Below are 23,417 nucleotides of genomic sequence, written 5' to 3' on the forward strand. Positions count from 1 at the left end.
CGGCGCTCACTGACACTATAGTGTCCCCTTCACTATACTGGGGCATTAGGACTAACACAGACCACAGCTTGAGCTCCCCCTCCTGGCCTCACTAACACCACTTCCAACAGCAACCTAGCTTTACCATGTGGCCGCCCATCCAGGTACTGATCAGTCTCAGCCCTGCTTAGCTTCAGTTTTAAGCTGCAGGATATGTCTGCGGCCATAACTGCAAACTTCACTAAACTCTATTTTAATTGAATCTCTATTTATAGCTCTTCTTGACAGACTGCTCATTATTGGGTTAAATATGTTTATGTGTGTGCGTTCTTTCTTTTCTATAAGACCAAACGCCTGCCAGATATTTTTACATAGATTTTTCTTCATCTACAACATAAATAAGCGCACATAATAGTTGGGCTCTGTTGTTAATAGCATTTATTAATATATTAATGCAAATATATACAGTAGCCTACATTCACTTCATTTAACAAAACATAAAAATGTTTTGTTCCTCCTTTTCTATTGAACCAGGACTGAACCAACTCAAATCTTCATCCAGATCATGAAGTAAACTCAGTTGCTTAACTAAAGTAACATCTCATGAGTTCTCATGAATATCCTCCCTCACTAACTCCATAATGACAAATGCTCTGCATTTCTTCCTCTCCGTTTCTTCACATCGCACCATCTTAATGTTTAAAAGAGAATGATTCAAACGGGATGAAAAATGAAGCCAATTGAAGAGCTGATGAAATACATCTATCACATATGCAATTATGTATTAAGCGTGGAGGATGATTATGGATTCAAATGACAATGCAAATGAGTGCATGAGGCGCTCCATCCTGAACAAACTGCAGACAAAAGCCACATCATTTCACTCTCACATTACAGGCATGACAAAGCTTTATACATACACATGTGCGCATTATAAGACTACATACAGCATGTGTGTGTGTGTATGTGTGCAGTCATAAATATGACATGCTGAGAAATAAAGAGACGAGAGGTGAGGCAGCAGGACAAATCCAGCAACAGAAAAAATAAAAACCCAGTCAGAAAGAAAGAGAGAGAGAAAGAGAGAGACAGAGGGAGGCTGCCTTACCAGACACCCCAGGGCTGGGACTCAACCTCCTCCATCATCAGTCTGCCATTGACCAGCAGAAACGAACAGAACATAACACAGTTAAGCCTGCTGTCTGTCTGTCTGACTGTCTGTCTGACTGACTCAATCATTAACTCAAGCTCTATCAGGTACAGTTTATCCTCAGTCTGAGTGCACCACTGCAACAACACAATCTAATGTGTGCTCATATAACATGTTCATTTACATGTTGTGATGACATCTAGTGTCGTCGAGATAGTGAAATTTCAAAACATCCTTTATGATATTCGAGCAATTTATCACTGTCACATTTGTTTATGCAATTTAAAAAATGGTTAAATTATTAAAGTTTTAGAAAAGTATCAAGTTGGTAATAAAGTTATTTTCTTTGATAATATTTTTGTATGTAAAATGTGTTCCTGGACCACAAAGTCTTATGTGGCACAGGTATATTGCAGTATTTTGTGCCAAAAATCTTTAAGATATGAAGTAAAGATCAGTTCTCCTGTAAATATATCTAATCTAAGAGCTTTATTTGGATAAACTTAAAGTAGATTTTCTCAAAGTTTAGATTTTTTAACCCTCAGATTCCAGATTTTCCAATATTTGTATCACAACCAAATATTGTCCTATCCTAACAAACCATAAAAGAAAGTACATTTATTCGACATTCATGTGAAGTATACATGTGGATTTAAAAAAATGTACACTTTTGCCTCTATTTGTGGTCCATGTAAATAATTTTAATTGATTTGATATCATTTTATTGTTAATCTTACGCAATATCTACCTAAAATATAAAGCAAGTTTGAGTTCAGTAAAATGTTTTGTTCTTGAAATATTTAAATTCAGTAGTATGCTTATGTTACTCAAAACATTTATACTATTGTAAAATATTTTCTTCTCAAACATTGTTCCACTGAACGTTTTACATGAAATAAATTGCGACTCTTAAGGCCCCGGTATATTCAAACGAAATTATTTACAGGATATAAAAGAGTTATTTTATTTAGAAGAGATATTTTTAATATTACATTTTAAACATTGAAAATGATTCATTTTGTTTCCAAAAGTGCAAATTATTTATTTTTACTATTTTATGACAAAACGTGACTGTTGGTTTTAGGCAATGTGTGTTTTAACTTCAGTTGTTCAACGATGACATTCAATAAATAATCATAGATAGCAGATAGTGTGTGTTTCCTTCAAATATTTTAAAATCATTGCACCCTTCATTAAAAAATTTCTCACTTGTAATGTATAAGCATATTTACTGTACAAAACTTGTTAAACAAATAAAATAATCATTCATTAACTGTAATCGAGTTATGATAATCGAGATTTAGATTTTAGGTCAAGTCACCCAGCCCTAAGTTACTGGTTTCTAACATAAAGTAAAGATATATTCTTTTGTGTTAAAAAAAAAGTAGTAAATAGTAAACAGTCACTGAGTAAATAGTGAGTAAGCTATCCCTCTGGGTGAACTATCCCTCTGAGCACCAAGTGACATTAAAAATATTGCTAATAATTTTACAATCTTTTCAAATATTAAACTGTTATTTAAAAAAAAACATTCACATTTCACAGTTGAACTTTATTCTGTGCTTATGTAACTATTGAATTTATAAATATACAAATATAAATTAATTGTATACACATTATAAATCTTGCCAACCCCAAACCTTTTAAAAGTAATATATACATACAAACAAATAAATGTCTGTATTACGTTTATTTTCCACATAGCCAAACATCTGCCCTAGTTTTAACTTTGTTTACTTTGTTTGACTGCTTTTCTGGGCTTCTCCATATGCTTCAAACCACAGAACACATCCAAAGCTTTACTCAGGAGATGCCAGATCAATCCGACTACTCTCTACAGATGACACACACACACACACACACACACACACACACACACACACACACACACACACCCGCACAAACCTTCCTGACATCTTCACTGAGCTACACATGACATGTGAAATGAGCAGGTTATGCAATAATGTGAAGCAGTGGATTGATATGGATATGTTTGTGGACTGCATCAGTGTTGAAGAGAAAAAGCACTAGAGAATGAGATGAACACAAGCACTGCAGGTGAAATCATGACATGATTCTGATCGCAGCCCATGGAAATCTTAAACGAGATCTTCAAATTTGGCCAAACGTGATGGAGACAATAAAGTGAGAGATGCCTGAAAGGTTTTGAAATTATAACCACCAGAGACCCCCCCAAAACACTACAGCTGACCATAATTGACCATAAATCTCTTTTGCTCACCAAGGCTGAAATTAGCTAATTATAATTTGAATTTTTAAAAAATGTTTCTATTTCTAAGGTCTAAGCTGAAATATATTTATTATTTAAAAAGCACAATTTCATAGAATGAAAAAAAATCACAATTTCTACAAAAAAAAAAAAAAGTCAAGGATGTTGGTTCGAGATATAAAAAAGGTACAAAGCACATTTAAGCAGGACTTAGCACACTGTTAGCATGTTGCTAGTATGTTTCTGTTATGTTTTTCTAATTTATTTTTAGCACATTACATCATGTTTATATCTTTGCTAGCATGTATTTTTCATGTTGTTTACATCTTTTAGTATGTTAATAAGGTTTCAGCACATTGCTTTAATGTTACTAGCATGTTTTACTATGATTTAGCACACTGTTAACATGTTGCTATTATATTTCTAGCATGTTTTTTCTGATTATCTTTTAGCATTTTTAGCACATTGTTAAACGTCTAGAACTTTGCTATTATGTAGTTTAGTATGACTTAGCACTCTGTTATCATGTTGCTAGTAGGTTTCTAGCATGTTTTTTTTTCTAATTTACTTTTAGCATTTTAGCAAATTGCTATCATGTTTATAACTTTGCAAGCATTTAGTTTTCATATTGTTTGCATCGTTTAGTATGTTAATAACATGTTGCTAATGTGTTTCAGCACATTCCTTTAATGTTACTAGCATGTTTTACTATGACGTAGCACAATGTTAACATGTTGCTTTTATGTTTCTAGCATGTCTTTTCTTATTTACTTTTAACTTTTTTATCACAGTGTTAAACGTTTACAACTTTGCTATCATGTATGACTTAGCACACTGTTAGCATGTTGCAAGTAAATTTCTAGGATGTTTTTGCTAATTTGCTTTTAGCACTTAAGCACATTACTATAACCTTTAGATTTTTGCTAGCATGTTGTTTTCATGTTGTTTACATCTTTTAGTATGTTAATAACATGTTGCTAATGTGTTTCAGTACATTGTTTTTAATATTATGAGCATTTTTTTAGTATGACTTAGCACTCAGCATGTTAGCATGTTGAAAGTAATTTTCTGCCATGTTTTTGCTATTTTGCTTTTAGCATTTTTAACCTCGCATCACCTTGCATCACCATCACATTTATAACCTTGCTATCTTGTTGCTTATATCTTTAAGTATGTTAATATCATGTTGCTAATGCGTTTCAGCACATTACTTTAATGTTACTTGCATGTTTTACCGCGACTTAGCAATGTGTTCCCATGTTGCTAGTGTTTCTAGTAAGTTTTTGCTAATTCGCTTTTAGCATTTTTAGCACATTGCTATCACATTTATAACTTTGCTAGGATGTCATTTTCATGTTGCTGACATCTTTAAGTATGTTAATATCATGTTGGTAATGTGTTTCACCACATTGTTTAAATATTATTAGCATGTTTTACCATGGCTAAGCACTCTGTTAACATGTTTATAGTATGTTTCTAGCATGTTTTGCTAATTTCCTTTTACCATTTATAACAACATGTTGCTTATGTGTTTCAGCACATTGATTTAATGTTATTAGCATGGTTTACCATGATTTAGCATTCTGTCAGCAGACGTTTGATTTAGCACATTGTCATATGTCATCATATTCATAACTTAGCTAGGTTGTCGTTTTCATGTTGCTTACAGGTTTTAGTATGATGATATCAAGTTCCTAATGTGTTTCAGCACATGCTTTAATGTTATAGGAATGTTTGCGCACATTGCTAACATGTTTTAACAAATTGCCATGCTTTCACAGTTACTTCAGCTCTGAATGATTTCTGCAGCATCCTGAGACACTGAATACTTTAGTAGCAATACATCTAAGCTATAAATTTAGCTTAACCATTGCAGGAATAAATTATTGTTTAAATACATTCAAAAAACAGAAATAAACATAGAAAACAGTTCTATTAAAATGTAATATTTTTAAATGCAGCCCTGGTGAGCATAAGATCTTAAAAATATTATAAATCTTAATTATTCCCAAATTTTGACCACCAGAAAAAGTGCAAGCGAACAGGATTATCTACTTCCTGTTTTTACATCATGCTAAAATAATGCTTTTATATGACCTAACTAACCTATTAGATCTTATTACAATATACTTCAGAAGCTTCAGTGTATCTAGACGTGTAACGTGACGGATGATTTTCTACTTACCCTCACTGTGATGACTTCCAGCGCTGCCACTGTGGAAACTGTGGCAGGGGTCTGAATATCCTGGAGGGAAAGCAGGGGGCGCTGTGAAGGGTGGGTAAGGGAATGGCTGGCCACCCATGGGCCACGGGTTAGTGGACGGAGGAGGAAGAGGAGCCAAAGTGTCCTGCTCTGAACCAGCACCACTCGATCCCTCATTCAAGTTTAACGTAGCCATGTCTGAGGAGAAAGACAGAAGTTATAAAATTGATCAACATTAAACATATAAACAAGATAAAGCCTAGTGGAAGACATGAGCTGTACTTTGGCAGAGATCTCCAAACGTGTAGTAACACTGTTCAGAGAATGTGATCTTGTTGACAGTGTGTCTGAGATAGCCGTGTTTCAGCAAGCTGCTGGCGTATTTTCTGGCATCCCGGCGGTCTTTGAATCCTTCCACCCTTGAGTAAAGCCAGTCTACGACATCACCTCCTGCATCACAAACGATTCAGAAAGACCATAAATTCACAAATGAATCATAAAAGAACTATACTATACACTAAATGCTATATACTATTCACTTGTTATGGTCAACCGAAATTGAAAACCATAAAAAAATTACAATTACAGCAAATATTTAGTGACCAAAAATACATTAAATTGTGTAAATATTAACAAATAAAGCAATGTAATATTATTATAGTGCAAAATGATTCAGTCAGCTTTAAGGCTTCACTCAATTGATACTTTAGGAATCATACCAAAATGATAATTTGGTGCTCAAAAAAAAAAAAAAAAAAAAAAAAAAAAAACGTTATACTAGCTTCTTCTGCATATTATTTTTGGGAAACTTTGATGCACTAACCTTCAGAAGTTATTATCTTTAATAAATTAGAACATATACACATTTATATTGTCTACATTTTATTTTGTTTTAAACAAATGTTGTTAATAAATCACTTTCAACAAAATGTGTAAAAAAGCCAAAATAAACGAGTGTTAAGTGTGCCCTATAAAGAAAATCTGGGCATGCCAACACACAGTCGATTAATAAGAGTTCAGTAAGTGGAAATGGCTACACTGTGAGCCTCAAGTCCCCTTGTTTCCTTGTTACCATATAAATTCTGTGAGTGTAAAACCCCACCAATCAGAACACAATGCAGACTGTTGCACTGCTCAAGAGCATATTCATTAGCAGTATATTAGATTTCACCATTAACCTACAAATATTTGTGAAAATCCCCCCAAATATTTCAGTTGAAGTCACAAATATTAGCCCTCCTGTGATTTTTTTTTGTTTGTTTTAATTAAATCCCAAACAATGATAAACAAGCAAGGATTTTTTACAGTGTTTCCTATGTTTTTTTTTCAGGGGAAAATATTATTTGTTGTATTCCGTCTACAAAAGTAGTTTTAATTTATTTTTTGAACATTTTATGGTTAAAGTTATTAGCCCTCTTAAGCAATATGTTTTCGATAGTCAACAGAACAAACCAATGTTAGACAATTACTTGTCCAATTACCCTAACTTGGCTAGTTGATCTGATTAACCCAGTTAAGCCTTTACGCCCCATTCACATGGGACTTCAGCGTCAACGCTTTCCATTCACTTTAAATGGGTGACGTCAGGCATTGCCGAACTGCATCGTGGATCCGTCGGCGCTGCTTCAGAGGCGTTGCTCGCTAAAGAAGTTGGGACTAGCTCAACTTTTCATGTTGGCTGACGCTGCTATGACCATCACTTCAGCCCCAACTTCAGACACGCCTTCAGTCAAGCGTTGACGCTTAAGCCCCGTGTGAATAGAGCATTAAAAGTCACTTTAATCTGAATAGTGTGTTGAAAAATATGTAGTAAAATATACCGTCATCATGGCAAAAATGAAATAAATCAGATAATAGAAATTAGTTATTATTGGCACAAAGAATTAAAGAATCCTAAAAGTGAAAAATAAGCTAAGATATTAAGATGGGTTGAACATGATATTCAATTTAAACCTGCAAAACTAGATCTAAGATTTAAACAATGGAGTTTGCAAGGCATAACATCCTTCTGTCTCATCACTACTGATAATGAATTAGAAACTTTTCGACAACTTTTAAAGACATATAACTTATATAAACAAGACTTTTTATGTTATCTTCGAGGTAAAGACTACTTTAATGAAAACATAAGAGATTCAGAAGACAGTAGCACAGGTATTTATAAAAACTTACAAAAAGAAGGTTAATAAGAAACGAGTATCTAGAAGAATTTATTCCTGTCAGACATTAACAAAGAAACACTCAACAATGTATAGAAAACAGAAATGGAAAAAGGAAGCCAATACAATTATAACAAATGAGGAATGATTAACTATTTGGAAAACACAGATGATCACAATTAATTCATAGAGGAAATTTATTTGAAAAATTTAATAAGGTTCTTTTTGACACCTAAAATAAAATACTTTTAAATTAGAGATCAAAAAATGGTGAATGCTGGAGAAAATGTGGACATGCATTGGCTGATCATTTCCACATATTTTGGGACTGTAACATTATACACACCTATTGGCAACATTTGAATAAAGAGATAAATACAATAATGGGATTGAATATGAAATTTAATTTCAAAACTATGTACTTAGGAATTTACTCTTCAAAAATACAAAAAAATGATGCATATCTTCCTAATACACTACTGGTAACTAGCAAAAAGGCAATTACAAAGAAATGGCTCAAGGAAGATCCTTCATCTGTAAGTGAATGGCATGATACTGTAAAAGAGGTGTGTGATATGGAAGTACAGACATTTTCCTTGAGAAAACAAGCCAATAAAATGTCTGCATACCCCTGCATGGGGTAAATGGAAACGTATTGTTTTAATTTTATTGTGGTGCTTTCATATATATATATATATATATATATATATATATATATATATATATATATATATATATATATATATATATATATATATATATATCTGGGCCCGTTGATCTTTGATCCGTAACCCCTGACAAAATTTTATATAGGAACATTTTATCAACCATAAATATGAATGTAAATAAGAATGTTTTCGGTGAACTTTGACACTTGTATTGTATGTTTTTGTTGCTTACATTTTCCTTTAAAAATGTTTTTTGTTGTTGTCCTGTTTGTTTTGTTCTGAACTGTTTTGAAAAAGGAAAAAAATCCAATATATATATAAAGAAATGAGTTATTAAAACTATTATTCTTAGAAATGAGTTCAAAAATTCTACTTCCGTTAAACAGAAATTGGGGACAAAATATACAAGGGGGCTGATAATTCAGGAAGGCTAATAATTCTGACTAACTGTAACTAATTATAAAAACTTCACCATAACAACAGTATCTTTAACAATACTCCTTTAAGACAGAACTCCGTGACAATGTAAACAGAACTCTCATGAGTGAGATGATTTTAAAAACAGATGATCAACAAGCAGAAACCCACAGCTCACCTATAACTGCATTAGCTATAGTGATCTTCAGCCACATTCTGTCCCTTATTTCTAGTCCTGAGTCAGGCAACTGCATCACCTTTACTATGGTGGCCATGTCTGTCTTCCCCATTGTAAGAGGGAGTTCATCAAACTCTGTGAAGAACAACGGGAGGATTAGATCATGTTTTACAGCAGAGAACATGCAGTCATCTGTTACGAGAAACACTGTACCGTTTTGTGGGTAAGATCCCGTAAGTGCAGTAGTGTGTGAAATCCATGCTGCTGGGTCAATGGGCCGGACTGGTTCAGCTGTGAAATATAAAAATGTCAAATAAGAAGGTTAAGTATCTCTGTTTATGTTATTATATCTAAAAAAAAAACAGCGTTTGTATGAACTGACCTCTGGGTATTGTAAAGTAACTGCGAGGGGAAGGGTCCCAGCATTTGGCAACAGTGAGACTGATGGGACTGCAAAAGTATAATAATGATTAGTTAAACATATTTACATAGCTTTCACAACTCAGGCATCTTTCTTGTCTTCATTCTCACCCATTTTTGGAGACGATCTCTCTGAGGATCCTGACTGCATCATCATTACTCATGTTTTCAAAGTTGACATCATTTACCTTTAAGTCAAGAACAAATTCTATAAGAATTTTCAGCAACACACAAATATAACTGGGCAAAGACACATAAAATATACGGTAACACTTTACAATAAGGTTCATTAGTTAATGCATTTACCAACATGAATTAATCATGAACAACACATGTACAGCATTTATTAATCATAATTGAACATTTACTAATGCATTATTAACATCCAAGTCCATGCTTGTTAACATTAGTTAATGCACCATGAGTTAACATGAACTAACAATGAACTACTGTATTTACATTAACTAACGTTAACTAACATGAACAAATACAGTAGTAAATGTATTGTTCATTGTTTGTTCATGTTAGTAAATGCATTAATTAACATTAACTAATGAACCTTATTGTAAAGTGTGACCAAATATACTATATTTGAAAACAACATTTCCTGCTGGTTATCAAACTATTTCACAACTTTAACAAGAGGCAATTCAATCATAACTTAATGTTAAGAGAGCTATCATTTATCAATATGTGGCTCTTTTTGGATTCTCGGAAGCTCTAAAAATTAAAAATGTAAAACAGAAAATACGTTGGGACCATTTTTTTTGTTTACATCCCTCAAAATGGTCTATAATTTAGGTACAAAAAGTAATCGGTGATCATTTTCTGCCTTTTGTAGTTTTATTAACAGAAGAAGTCAATTGAAAAGCTAATGAACGGACCCAATGTACTGTCATACAGGCATCTCCTTTATCCACAGTCTATAATCACATAAGGGTTAGTTCTGTCATCATTTACTGACCCTCCACTTTTTTTAAATTTATTTAAGTTTCTTCCTTCTGCTAAACAGAAAGGAAGATATTTAGAAAAAAAAGCTGGAAACACATTTCTGTTTCAGACATGATTTCAGTCATATTATTTCCTGCTATGAATATCAATGGCTACCTGTATCCGAAACATTTTCTTTTGTGTTCAATAGAAAAAAAAAGAATTGCATCAGGGGTTGAAAACACACAAGGGAGAGTAAATATTGAGTAAATTAAATGTTTGTGTGAACTATCACTATAAGCCATAACGAACAGTGTTTATGTGAACTCACAAAGATGGGTATTATGATTGAATTTTATTCATCTGTATGTCCAATCCCAAAATGCTCAAAAGAGAATCCAAATCTACCACAATATCAGTCAGTAACAGTCAGGGCGAGGCAGTGGTCCAGTAGGTAGTGCTGTTGCCTCACAGCAAGAAGGTCGCTGGGTCGCTGGTTCGAACCTCGGCTCAGTTGGCGTTTCTGTGTGGAGTTTCCATGTTCTCCCTGCCTTCGCGTGGGTTTCCTCCGGGTGCTCCGGTTTCCCGCACAGTCCAAAGACATGCGGTACAGGTGAATTGGGTAGGCTAAATTGTCTATAGTGTATGTATGAGCGTGTGTGTGAATGTGTGTGTGGATGTTTCCCAGAGATGGGTTGCAGCTGGAAGGGCATCTGCTGCGTAAAAACTTGCTGGATAAGTTGGTGGTTCATTCCGCTGTGGTGACCCCAGATTAATAAAGGGACAAGAAAATGAAGGAATGAATGAATGATTAATTTTCAAACTGCATGTTTCAATGAATCAATTCAAAGCTTCTCGGTTACCACTTTAAAACAAGAGTGCCTAAACTTTTTCTTATGAAGGGCGAAAAGCCAAGCTTGATTGAGAGCTGTGGGCTGAAAGTAAATAGCAAACTGTATAGCCATGGGTTATTTCCAAATTTATCTCATAATATTTATAAACAAGTAGAAAAAAATACTTCAACCATATTTACTAATGCATTCTAATGTTTTGAAATGTATATTAGTTGAACAAACTTATTATATTAAAACCATTTAAAAATCTATTTTTAAGATAAATGTGGAATACACTAGTCATGCTGACCCTGCCTTTGCCTTGATTTGCGTTCTGATGTCTCCTGCTTTGTCTCCTATTCGTTAAGTGACAGTATGCACATAAAAAAATCTGATTTATTTACAGCATTTAATTGTAACATTTATTTTAAGCTAGCTTTTTTTGTAGCTCACCAATAAAAACAAACAAACAAACAAAAGGTTACATTAAAATATAAATGAGAATTTCTGTTAAAGGCATTTCCCAACCCTTCCCAATCATTTTCCCTCTGGCCGGCCAAGTCAAAGGACACAAAGGGACAACTTTGGCCCACGGGCCCTAGTTTGAGCATCTCTGCTATAAAATGTAACTACTTTTGCATTAAATATATTGAATTCATTTGTTTGTTTTGGAATATGAATAAACAAATACCACGGTTCATACACGTTTTTACTACAAAATTCCATGACTTTTCCAGAACTTTCAAGTCAATTTTCATGATCTAATGTTTCATATAATGTCTACATATACGTGGCTAATCATAATAAATGTTTTAATTTATTACAGTAGATCATAAAACATGTAAAAGTTTCAATCTATTTTAATATCTATGTTAAATAGATGATGCTTACACAGCACTAATAATGTGAGAGCATGTTTTTGGCCAAGAAAAGAAAAGAAGTAAAAACAACTAACCTCCATTCCAATATACAGTCATTTGTCAAACTCAATTTAGATAACCTTTATAGTTTGTTAAACTATTAATAGTAGGTAAAACTACTTCTATTATAAAGCTGCAATCACACTGCACGTTTCGCTCCATAGACTTCCATTCATAGGTATGTGAATGCGGAGACCAGAAACGCAAGCATGTGCGACAAGTTTCACATTTCACTGCATTCGAGCATGTGAATTTTTACCTGCGAAATCACATGAGGTGACCAATAGAAAATCATTTTAAATGAAAAACTTAAAATATGGAGCAGTTGCTCATTTTTCTAATGTCAAATCATCTAGTGTAAACGAAGCTTAAGTCGCTTTGGACAAAAATGTCTACTAAATGGCTAAATGTAAAGGTAATTTCCATGACTTTTCCAAAACCTTGTGGGTTTTTCTGTTTTTACAAAACTTTTCCAGGCCTGAAAAATGCCATGTCAAAATTTCATGACTTTTCTAGGTTTTCCATGACCGTATGAACCCTGAATACCATTTTAGAGATTAGAACAATTTTAAACTATATTGTATAACACTAGTGTTAATCCAAACAAAAAATAGACCCTTTGGCACTACTTTTCATTTACACACACACACACACACACACACACACACACACACACACACACACACACACACACACACACACACACACAATCCCCTGTTAGAACTCACCACAGCCAAATAGAAGCTTCAAAGATCCTATAAATAAACGTAGCAAAAAACATTTTTTCCTGATCCAATACTCATACCTTGAGGTAATTTTGCTAATATCAGTGTGCCACGCTGCGTCATGCCAAAATACAGATAATCCATTTCTATTACTGTAATCTGCCACTCAACAGGGATCAGCAGATGCTGGAGGTAGGCTGTATTTTATCACTAAAGCTACATAGCATGAAGCCAGAGGCCAAAATAATGGAAATACAAGTCATTTGCAGTGCCCTGCAGTGTTTAATTTCTTTAACAAACCACCAGCATCTTCCACCAACCCAGCTTTACACTAATCAGCTTTTCAAAAGGAATGAAAAAATACTTCTATTGGGGGGTTTACAAAGAGATAGTCCACCATAGAAAGACCATTTGTCATAATTTATTCTCCCTCAGGTTGTTCCAGACACATTTGACTTACTTTCTTCTGCTTTCTGACGAATGTTGGAAACCAAACAGTTTTGGTTCCTGCTCAATACTAATATATTATAATGGAAATCGATAGAGAACAAAACTGTTTATCATGTTTTGTGTTCCACAAAGGAAGGACTGTCAAACAGATTTTGAACAAAATGATAGTGTTCACAATATTGACAAAATGTTCATTTCTTTGTTCAGAGTTTTAAGACCCTTTCCATACATTTTAACACCTTTTAACCACTTTTAAACCAGAAACACTGGCAAGATTAACCAGAAACACAGGCAAGATTTGAACTTGTAGTGTATTTACTAAAGTAGTGTAGTGTATTTACTTGTAGTGTATTTACTAAATACTAAGTGTATTTACTAAATATTAATGTAAGAAACTAATCCAAAACTAAAATTTTATTCATATACTGAATAAAAATCTATTAAATGAAATCTAGATAGTTCCGCAGATTGGTGCCTATAAAACTGCAGAAATAATGGTGTTCACTTAGTTATTGCAGTAAACAAAGCAGCATGATGTCAAATCTAGTAGGATTTCATTGTTTTCATAAACTAAACATCATCCCGATATTCCAAGATTCAGGCAAAATTTAGCATTCAACCATACATTAATAATCAAATCAAACAACAAAATCGAAAACCACCCAGCTATACAGAGTCACAAACACACACACACAGACACACACACACACACACACACACACACACACACACACACACACACACAGACAGACAGACAGACAGACAGACAGACAGACAGACAGACCGCACAAAACTTTCTCTCTCATTAGCGTACACACACACACACACACACACACACACACACACACACACACACACACACACACACACACACACACACACACACACACACACACACATAGACAGCAACAAACAAGCTAAACACGGCATCACGCTCTCTTATTCACACACATACATTCGCAAGCTCGCTCGGTCAGGAGTTGGGACCGATGTTGTTAGACTGCCCCCTCCTGTCCAAAGTTACACCTGTTACCGACTGTTCCAACGCTTTATTCGGAAATGTATTCCTGCACCACAAGAAATCGGGTCGGGTCCCACGGCTCCCGCGGCTGTATGCAAACCTCTACCCTGGTGTAGATTATATGTGGGGTTTTTTGTTGTTAAAACTAGATTTTTAGTGCCACTGAGCCAGAAAGACAACCATAGTCCACATAACGAAGCTAAATTACAGTATTTTATAAAATGTAATTTTGTTTTTCCACTAGTACAGTTGAAGTCAGAATTATTAGCCCCAATTTGAATTTTTGTATGTTTTTTTTTAAATATTTCCCAAATGATGTTTAACAGAGCAAGAACATTTTCACAGTAGGTCTGATAATATTTTTTACTTCTGGAGAAAGTCTTATTTGTCTTATTCCGGCTAGAAATTTTTTAAACACCATTTTAAGGACAAAATTATTAGCCCCTTTAGGCAAATTTTTTTACGATAGTCTACAGAACAAACCATATTTATACAATAACTTGCCTAATTACCCTAACCTGCCTAGTAACCTAATTAACCTAGTTAAGCCTTTAAATGTCACTTTAAGCTGTATAGAAGTGTCTTGAAAAATATTTAGTAAAAAATTATTTACTGTCATCATGGCAAATATAAAATAAAACAGTTATTAGAGATGAGTTATTAAAACTATTATGTTTAGAAATGTTCTGAAAAAAATCTGCTCTCTGTTAAACAGAAAATGGGGAAAAATAAGCAGGGGGGGGGAATAACTCAAGGGGGGCTGATAATTCTGACTTCAACTTTACTTCTCACTCTTTTCTCTTGGGAAGGTTTATTTTGCTCTTCTATATTACAGGCTGTGGCAGTAATATAATCTTTAATGACCCATACACTGACAACAATGCCTTTTTGACATGGTCAAATTCTACAAAAAAACTGCATGATAAAATTCATTTATTCATTCATTCATTTTCTTGTCGGCTTAGTCCCTTTATTAATCTGGGGTCGCCACAGCGGAATGAACCGAAAACTAATCCAGCACATTTTTATGCAGCGGATGCCCTTCCAGCCGCAACCCATCTCTGGGAAACATCCACACACTCATTCATACACACACTCATACACTACGGGCAATTTAGCCAACCCAAATCACCTGTACCACGTCTTTGGACTGTGGGGGAAATCGGAGCACCCGGAGGAACCCCACGCGATCGCAGGGAGAACATGCAAACTCCACACAGAAACGCCAACTGAGCCAAGCCGAGCCGAGGTTCAAACCAGCGACCTTCTTGCTGTGAGGTGACAGCACTACCTACTGCGCCACTACGTCGCCATGCATGCTAAAATTAAACTGAAATAGTCACATTGAGAAGATACGTTCACTTTCATAATCTACCTGCAGCAGCATGTCTCCTGGCTCTATCCTCCCATCTGCTGCCACTGCTCCTCCTTTCATAATTGATCCAATGTAGATACCACCGTCTCCTCTATCATTGCTTTGGCCCACTATACTGATGCCCAGAAAGTTGTATTTCTCTGTGGAAATAGTAGAGGAAATAAAAGTCATGCATTTGTGACACACAGTATGTGCATATGGCCATAAACAAGAACTCATATCGTACCCATATTTAGAGTAACTGTGATGATGTTGAGGCTCATAGTTGAATCTGTGATACTGCTGAAGGAGGATGACTGTGAATACAAAACCAGAAGAGGCAGATGAGAATCTTAGGAGCCACATACTGTACAAATGATTGGAACATGTTACAAAAAGCTTAAAAGGGTTAGTTTACCCAAAAATCACAATTCTGTTATTAATTATTCTACCTCTACCTCAGTCCAATTCCAAGACCTTCATTTGTCTTCAGAACACAAATGAAGATAATTTAGATTACATTTGAGAGCTCTGATCCTCTATAGACATCAATAGTTTTTTTTTTGTGTGGCAAAAAAAAAACTGTAAATATGCCAACTGCAAATCTTCTATCACGTGTTAAGTCATCAGGCAGTATGTATTGCCACATACCACATGCAGTATGTATTGCCATTAAAGTCAGCAGTGTGACAAGCAACTCTTCTATTGTCTGTATTAATCGCACACCCTAATCTGAAGCAAAAGACATTGGTAAACAAATTTGCTTTACAATTTCTTGAGTTGTGTTCTTGAAGCTTTGTATGATTACAGTGGAACCATATTTTGGTTCATTTTCTTGACTTTGATTGTCTCAGTACTGACTATTGTATCTTTGGAGGATGAGAGAGCTCTCGAATTCATCCTAAATATTCTAACTTGTGTTCCAGAGATGAACGAAGGTATCTGGAGACTGAAACAACTTGTTGTTAATTAATAACAGAATTTACATTTTAAGGTGAACTAACCCTTTAAGTATAAGCAACTTTAAGTCAAATGTAATTTGAAAAAATACTTTTTATTTTTCAGTTTTGTCAGATTTAACTATGTGGGAGAGAGTTTGTCCCCAAAATATGGTGCACAAGTATGCACTAAACACACAAACACACACCCTATCAATTTTAGCCACTTTGTGTCGCCGGCGTCTGCGTTTATGTCTCTTCATTAACTGAAAAGAAGAACTCTGCTCTGTGGAACTGCTCAGCCTGACAGCAAAAAACAAAGAGAGAGGAACAGATTAATTAATGATTTTAAAATTACACAGCAAAAGGTCAGATATGTAATAATGTTTGCACACAGGAAAAAAAAATATTGGTCAAAGGCAAGAAGTCACATTTTTGTTGTCTGCATCAAAGTGACTTTACATATAGTACATAAAAAGCATTAAATGCAACTTCAGTGTCTACTTCAACATGTCAAATAGCTTTTGGAAAAATGAAATGCCAAAATACGGGTAAAATAGTGTTTCATCATAATTCAGCGAAACATTGAATCATTACAAAAATAATTATGCCAGTACTTGTACTTGAATTAGTGTTCATGTTAAATTAAAGTTCATTTTAAATCATTTGAAACATCTTCAAAGCATTAAATGGTTAAAATCTAGCAGTTTGACGAACACTGGATAGGCAGTGATGAAAAGAGAAAAATCATACTCATACAAGTAAAAGTATGATTACTTGCCCAAAAATGTAGTGCAGTAAGAGTAAAAGTATCTGTTGTAAATTTTACTCAAAGTATAAGTAAAAAGTGGTCCATTTAAAAGTACTTAAGAGTAGTGAGTAGGGAGTATTACACTGTGAAAATGCTGAAGCGTTTACATGCAGTTTGTTTGTGTGTGTGTAAACAAAACATTATGTAGTGCATGTAGTTATTGTTTAAGGCCATTTAATGATGCCATGTCATCATACAGTAGACACTCATCATCTTCACATCTTCTCTAAAGTCTTTTGTGTGACTGCATGTAAACATTTTGGACACCTTCTTGGACACTTTCCAACTTGAAATTGTTCATTTTGATGCAAAACTATTATTATTTATTTGACTGGAATCGCAGGGCTGACTATTGTTCTTTAGCCAATTCCCATAGACAAGAAAAAAAGTGAATGCAGGTTGAAGGAAAATAGTGGAGTAAAAGTACAGATGCAACACTAAAAATGTACTGAAGGGAAAGTAAAAGTACACATTTCACACTTAGTAATTGACAATCTCTAAAAAAATATTCCATTACAGTAATTTGAGTATTTGTAATTTGTTACCGTACACTACTGAGGATAGAGAACATTTAAGTGAAGTTTATTTATCAACTAATTTCAAGAGGATCATGTGCTTATGATTGCTTGCAGCTGCCCCACATTATCCAATTTATTATTCACCAATCAGACAATTCCCAGGCCACTATAAGTGCCCTAGGTTTCATACCACAGACATCTTCATTTTGAAGAATCCACCCTTCCACCCTGACTCCTCCTCCTTTCCTAGATGGGTGACACGGTGGCCCAGTGGTTAGCACTGTTGCCTTACAGCAAGAACATATTTGGTTCTGGTCATTAACAAAACCAGCAGACATTTCTGTGCGGAGTTTGCCAGTTCTCCCCGTGCTCACGTGGGTTTCCTCTGAGTACCCCGGTTTCCTTCCACCGTCCAAAACAGGCAACTTAAATTAATTGACTAATTCAAATCAGCACCATAGACATGCACTTAGCAAGTAGTTATCTCTTAAGAGCAATCTCTATCTGTCCATTAACTTCTACAGCAGGGAAGTTCTGGAGTTCTACCAGTGCTCAAACTCCCCTCTCACCTTGCAAAGGGAGGGAGCCCCGGGCTCGAGGATCTTTTGAGCTCAGGGCTCTCTCCTGGGACAGCATGCCAAACAAGCTTTATAATCAATCATCAGCTAATAGTGAACTCTTGAAATGATAATTAATTGTTAAATAACTTTGATGCTGCACTATGATCCTTAAAAATATTTTATTATGTTAAAATAAGGAATAAAATAAGGAATTAAATAAGTTAGGTTTTTATTATATAACCTATTGTTATATTGAATGACTTTTGGGTGTTTTTCAGTAAAAATGCAATACAGATTATCTTTTTTCAGAAAATAAAAAAATAAAAAAACAGAAGACAATATACTGTATGGAAGGTTTAAGCTTATCATTCAAAACCCAACCTGCTTGCGTCCTCCTCATCTTCGCTGTCAATGAAAGAGCTTGACTCCAGCTCACTGCTCATGATGGAGCCGCTGTCACAACCCATGGCTGAGTCCCTCACCACCCGCTCAGCTTTAGAGTGACCGTTCAGACGTGGGACTGAGTGGAAAACAATACAGTTCATAAACACATTAATGCTTATAAAGACCTTGTTGAAATATTTAAATATCAACAAAAATATCTAAATATGGTTATATATTCATGGCTTGATCAAACCTTGAGTGACAAACATAAAAAGCCAAAAACATACACTCCCGTGGGCGTGGCTCTGCCTCAGGGTGACATCTGATTGGTTGGAAGACTCTGTTGAGGCGGCGGCATCCCAGTGAGCCAGGTTTTGTGTATTGCCTCTGGTGGAACCCGAAACACTCCAGCAGAGTTGGGTTGCCAGAGGTTCTTTCACCAGACTGATATCGCTCTCTCATATTGTATATTATATACTCACTCACATGCCAGTCTTCAGATTTTTATTTGATCTGTACTTGATTTTATCTGCATTCACAAGTGGAATGAAACAAGTCTGACTAACAAAAGTATCCAAAAAACAAAAGAAATGTCTGGAAAATGTAAAACCAATAGTGAGGAAAGAAATGTGCAAAAAGACAAAGCAATGGAGAACAAACAATGTTTAAAAATATCACTTTCACCATTTTCTTTTTATTTTCAAGCTAGCTACAAACATGGTGATATAGCCTATTGTATCTATGCACAGTAAACAAGGCAATCCATAACACAACCATTTTTGTCTTCCAGCTATGAAATGGAAACAAAGTAGTCAATATATCATCACTATTTGTTGTCAGCAGCCTATTTAAACCTAGCCTAAAGATATATGACATGTTTACAGAGATAATATTACAATACATCATATGAGAGGCATTACATATATTAGGTTACAGTCTACTGAAACTTAATTTTTAACATGATGGTTAAGAAAAAAAATCACAGCTCAAATTTATTTACATCTTTCATTGATCATTTTAATAGTAAAACAAATAAAAATCCAAAAATGTACACCTGTCTTTCTCTATATGTTTCATGATTAAATATATTACAACATAAGTTTAAATATTGTAAATTGGTAAAACAGTTGTATTATTTATTTATTTATTTATTAAGTTTAAAAGTATTATTCTCTAACGTTAGATATTGTGTCCATTTTTAATAAAGTTTAATCGCTTGCTCAACCCAAAATACACACTCATCATAAATAAACAATAACACACAAATAATGTTAATAAAATTCTACAAAATCCTCTTAAACATCATATGAAGCTTTGATTATGTTTACTCAAAAATAACACTTAAGTAAAGTGAAGTCGCCTTACCTCATAAAGCGCTAAGCAAAGACGAGCTTCTCTTTGGCGGTGCTGCACGTAAAACTACTACACAGGCTAAACTCCCGCGGGAGCGCGCGATATGAATTTATTACCCGCCCCTTGTGCACGCGCGCACCGCCATTCATCAAAAGCAGAGCGCGGACAATGAGCGCTTTCATTTTTTTCGTTCGATTCTGTGTCGAGGCTGTCGAGCACAAGACCGCACCAATAATCATCATACAATTATGATATACAAGCAACATTTGCCCACTGAGTGTCAATGGAGGGTGTTCACAACCCCCCCGAGAGAGAAATGAAAGGATTTAATGTATTTTTTTGTGAAGCGTGACGTAAGGTGAGCTTTTAAATGTAGGCTGTGGTGATATAAAAGAATGAATTAATAAAAAATGTACAGGTGAGGTCTACTTAGTTACCTGTCTTTTCAAGTTTAGTTATTTTATTTTGTACTATTTTTATGTTTGTATTATTTATATAAATGTACCCCCTATTTAGGATGCTGTTTTGTTGTTCAGTTTAGAACATAGAAAATAATATAAAATAAAAATAAATAAATGTTAGGATATACATGACTTTCCTCAATGTTTATAAAAATAGTAGGTTACATATTTCAGGATATCAAGTACGTTTGCACTTGAACATTGTAATAAATCATAGATCTGGAAATTCTAAAAACTGGAAAATTGTAAAACATGAATAAAGTACTTAACAAAATAAATTATCACTTAATAATACAAATAACAATCATGTCCTATGCTGCAAAATTAACTTGCATGATTTTACTGCAGTTGGCCTTTGAGGAGGTATGAATGCTGAGAAATTTAGAGAGGTGTGTGTTACATTTTAACAGTTTTATCCCGATTATAATTTTTAATAATCATGGAGGCCAAAATCGAATCCAAATTACGATTAATTGCACAGTCTTGGTTAATTGTAATAATAGTATTATTAACAGTGAACTCGTAGTGAATTTGATTTTGTGCACTTGCAGGTTACTAAGGGTTGATGGAGCATTATTTTATTTTAAAATTAAATTAAATTATTGTTAAGGACATTTCAGAAATTAGTGGATATTGATAGAGACACGTCCTTGGTAATAAATTTAACTGAATCTAATCTGTTCTAAAAAGAAAACCTCTTTGTGTTGTTTGAATGTGTTGTTACATTAAATAATTTGTGCTGTGTATTTCCTGTATTTGTAACTTCTACACCTGACTAATTGTTCTCCATGTTCTCTAAATACAGTTGAAGTCAGAATTATTAGACCCTCCTGATGTACAGTATCAGCCCCCCTGTTTATTTTCCCCCCAATTTCTGTTTAACGGAGAGAAGATTTTTTTCAACACATTTCTAAACATAATAGATTTAGTAACTTATTTCTAATGACTGATTTATTTTTGCCATGATGACAGTAAATAATATTTTAATAATTTTCAAGACACTTCTATACAGCTTAAAGTGAAATTTAAAGGCTTAACTAGGCTAATTAGGTAAACTAGACAGGTTAGGGTAATTAGGTTTTGTATACTATCTGAAAAATATATAGCTTAAAGAGGCCAATAATTTTGTCCTTAAAATGGTGTTTAAAAAGTAAAAAACTGCTTTTTTCTAACCAAAATAAAACAAATAAGACTTTCTTCAACAGAAAAAATATTATCAGACATACTATGAACATTTCCTTGATCTGTTAAACATCATTTGGGAAATATTTAAAAAAGAAAAAAGAAATCAAAGAGGGGCTAATAATTCTGACTTTAACTTTGTATCTTTCAGATAGTAAATACAATTATTTTCTTATTACAATTTATTTAGTAACACATTTTATACTAACGTCATGAACACACATCCTATTTGATTTTTTTTATTTACCTTGATATATTTTTAGAAATTTTATCTAGTAAAACAAATTCTGTGTGTTGTGTAAAAAAAGAAAGACAGAAAGAAAATAATAAAGCCTCACCTCTGCCTTGCAATATGAAAGGACAGCACAAAATTCAGTCAGAGGGGGGCTCAGAATCAATACGGTCCTGGTTATTCTCAGTGGAACAGTGCGTCTTGTACAACCTCATATTTTTTTCTCCTCTTTGTCCTATTAATTCTGAACTGAGAGAGTGTTGCGGTGTCACCGCTGACACTGTCTCCAGACCAGCCACCTAATTAAGCCACACTGATTAATGATCAGCGGGGACTAATGGGCCAACAGAGAATCCTGCGCTATGCAGTCACATACACACAGATAAATTACGCTGATGTCTGGCTCAGTTTGTGTGTGAGAAAGCATTTGTTTTCCAAGGGTGAGGACCATGTTCAATGGACGACAGGAAGGGTGTGTGATTCAGCTACGCTGTTGTAAATAAATAACTCATTTGCTATTGTACAAAACGTTCAGATTTATTCCTGAAATTATGCATTGTACCATCGCTCAATGAAGAGAAGATCAAATACACAACAAAGGAAAAAAGAGAGAAAGCGTACAAGAGTGTCTGTTGAGTGCCATTTAAATGATTGACTGCTTTAGTTGTATTCTTCCGTAATATTAATGTGAGAACACATTTGGAAAAGATGAAGTCATTTCAGTCTGTCAAGGAAGGTAATTAAAGATAATTTAAGACTTTCCTCTCTGAAGATAAATGAGCTAAACGCATACACTAAAATACAAAGACTACAACACACACACACACGCACAAAGAGAGATGACTTTCTGACCTCAGTTTGAAAAGACAAATATATTTAGCTCACCAATAAGGCAAACATCCCACATTGAGAAGGCGTGAAAGCATTTGTCACACTCAGTGTAAGATCAAGCCATGATTATATTAACTTTGAGTAAGAATTCCAAATGCTTGTGGCATATACAGCAGAGACTTAAAATGGATTAATGAAATTGTAAAAAATATGTATGTAGTACAAGAAAAAATAAAGTACTATTCTGTTTTTCTACTTAAAGTTTTCATATTTTAAGGCACAGTATGTAATTTTTGCATAGTTTGTATTCATGACCCCATGACTAAGTGTGGAATCAAGTGTGGGTCGTCTTCATCAAACTCTATGGGCTAAAGCAGTGGTGTCCAACCTTTTTTATCACCGCAGATCGGTCAATGATTGATATTTTTTCAGGGCCCAGGGAAGGGGGAGGGGGCTTGTAGGACAGTGTACATGTAGATTGCTGGGCAACCATCAACCTTTTTCTCAGAG

The 23,417-nt window shown here is 34.4% G+C and overlaps 1 protein-coding gene across 9 annotated transcripts in view; it reads right to left on the minus strand.

Moving 5' to 3' along the window:
• dvl1b (dishevelled segment polarity protein 1b) overlaps positions 1 to 23,417 on the minus strand; it is a 120,074-nt gene that overhangs the window by 5,373 nt on the left and 91,284 nt on the right. The window contains exons 1-13 of one of the 9 annotated variants that reach the window (XM_073915992.1): positions 20,214 to 20,508; positions 19,136 to 19,377; positions 18,846 to 18,984; positions 16,785 to 16,878; positions 15,885 to 15,954; positions 15,659 to 15,798; positions 9,516 to 9,592; positions 9,367 to 9,434; positions 9,198 to 9,275; positions 8,985 to 9,119; positions 5,845 to 6,012; positions 5,545 to 5,760; positions 1,088 to 1,129 (exon numbers count right to left, since the gene is read on the minus strand). In XM_073915992.1, the coding sequence (XP_073772093.1) occupies positions 1,125 to 1,129; positions 5,545 to 5,760; positions 5,845 to 6,012; positions 8,985 to 9,119; positions 9,198 to 9,275; positions 9,367 to 9,434; positions 9,516 to 9,592; positions 15,659 to 15,798; positions 15,885 to 15,954; positions 16,785 to 16,878; positions 18,846 to 18,984; positions 19,136 to 19,310 (1,365 nt within the window). In that variant the 5' untranslated portion in view covers positions 19,311 to 19,377; positions 20,214 to 20,508 and the 3' untranslated portion in view covers positions 1,088 to 1,124. 9 annotated transcript variants of the gene reach the window in all.

The sequence above is a fragment of the Danio rerio genome, chromosome 11, assembly GCF_049306965.1.
Source record: "Danio rerio strain Tuebingen ecotype United States chromosome 11, GRCz12tu, whole genome shotgun sequence".
NCBI lineage: Eukaryota > Metazoa > Chordata > Actinopteri > Cypriniformes > Danionidae > Danio > Danio rerio.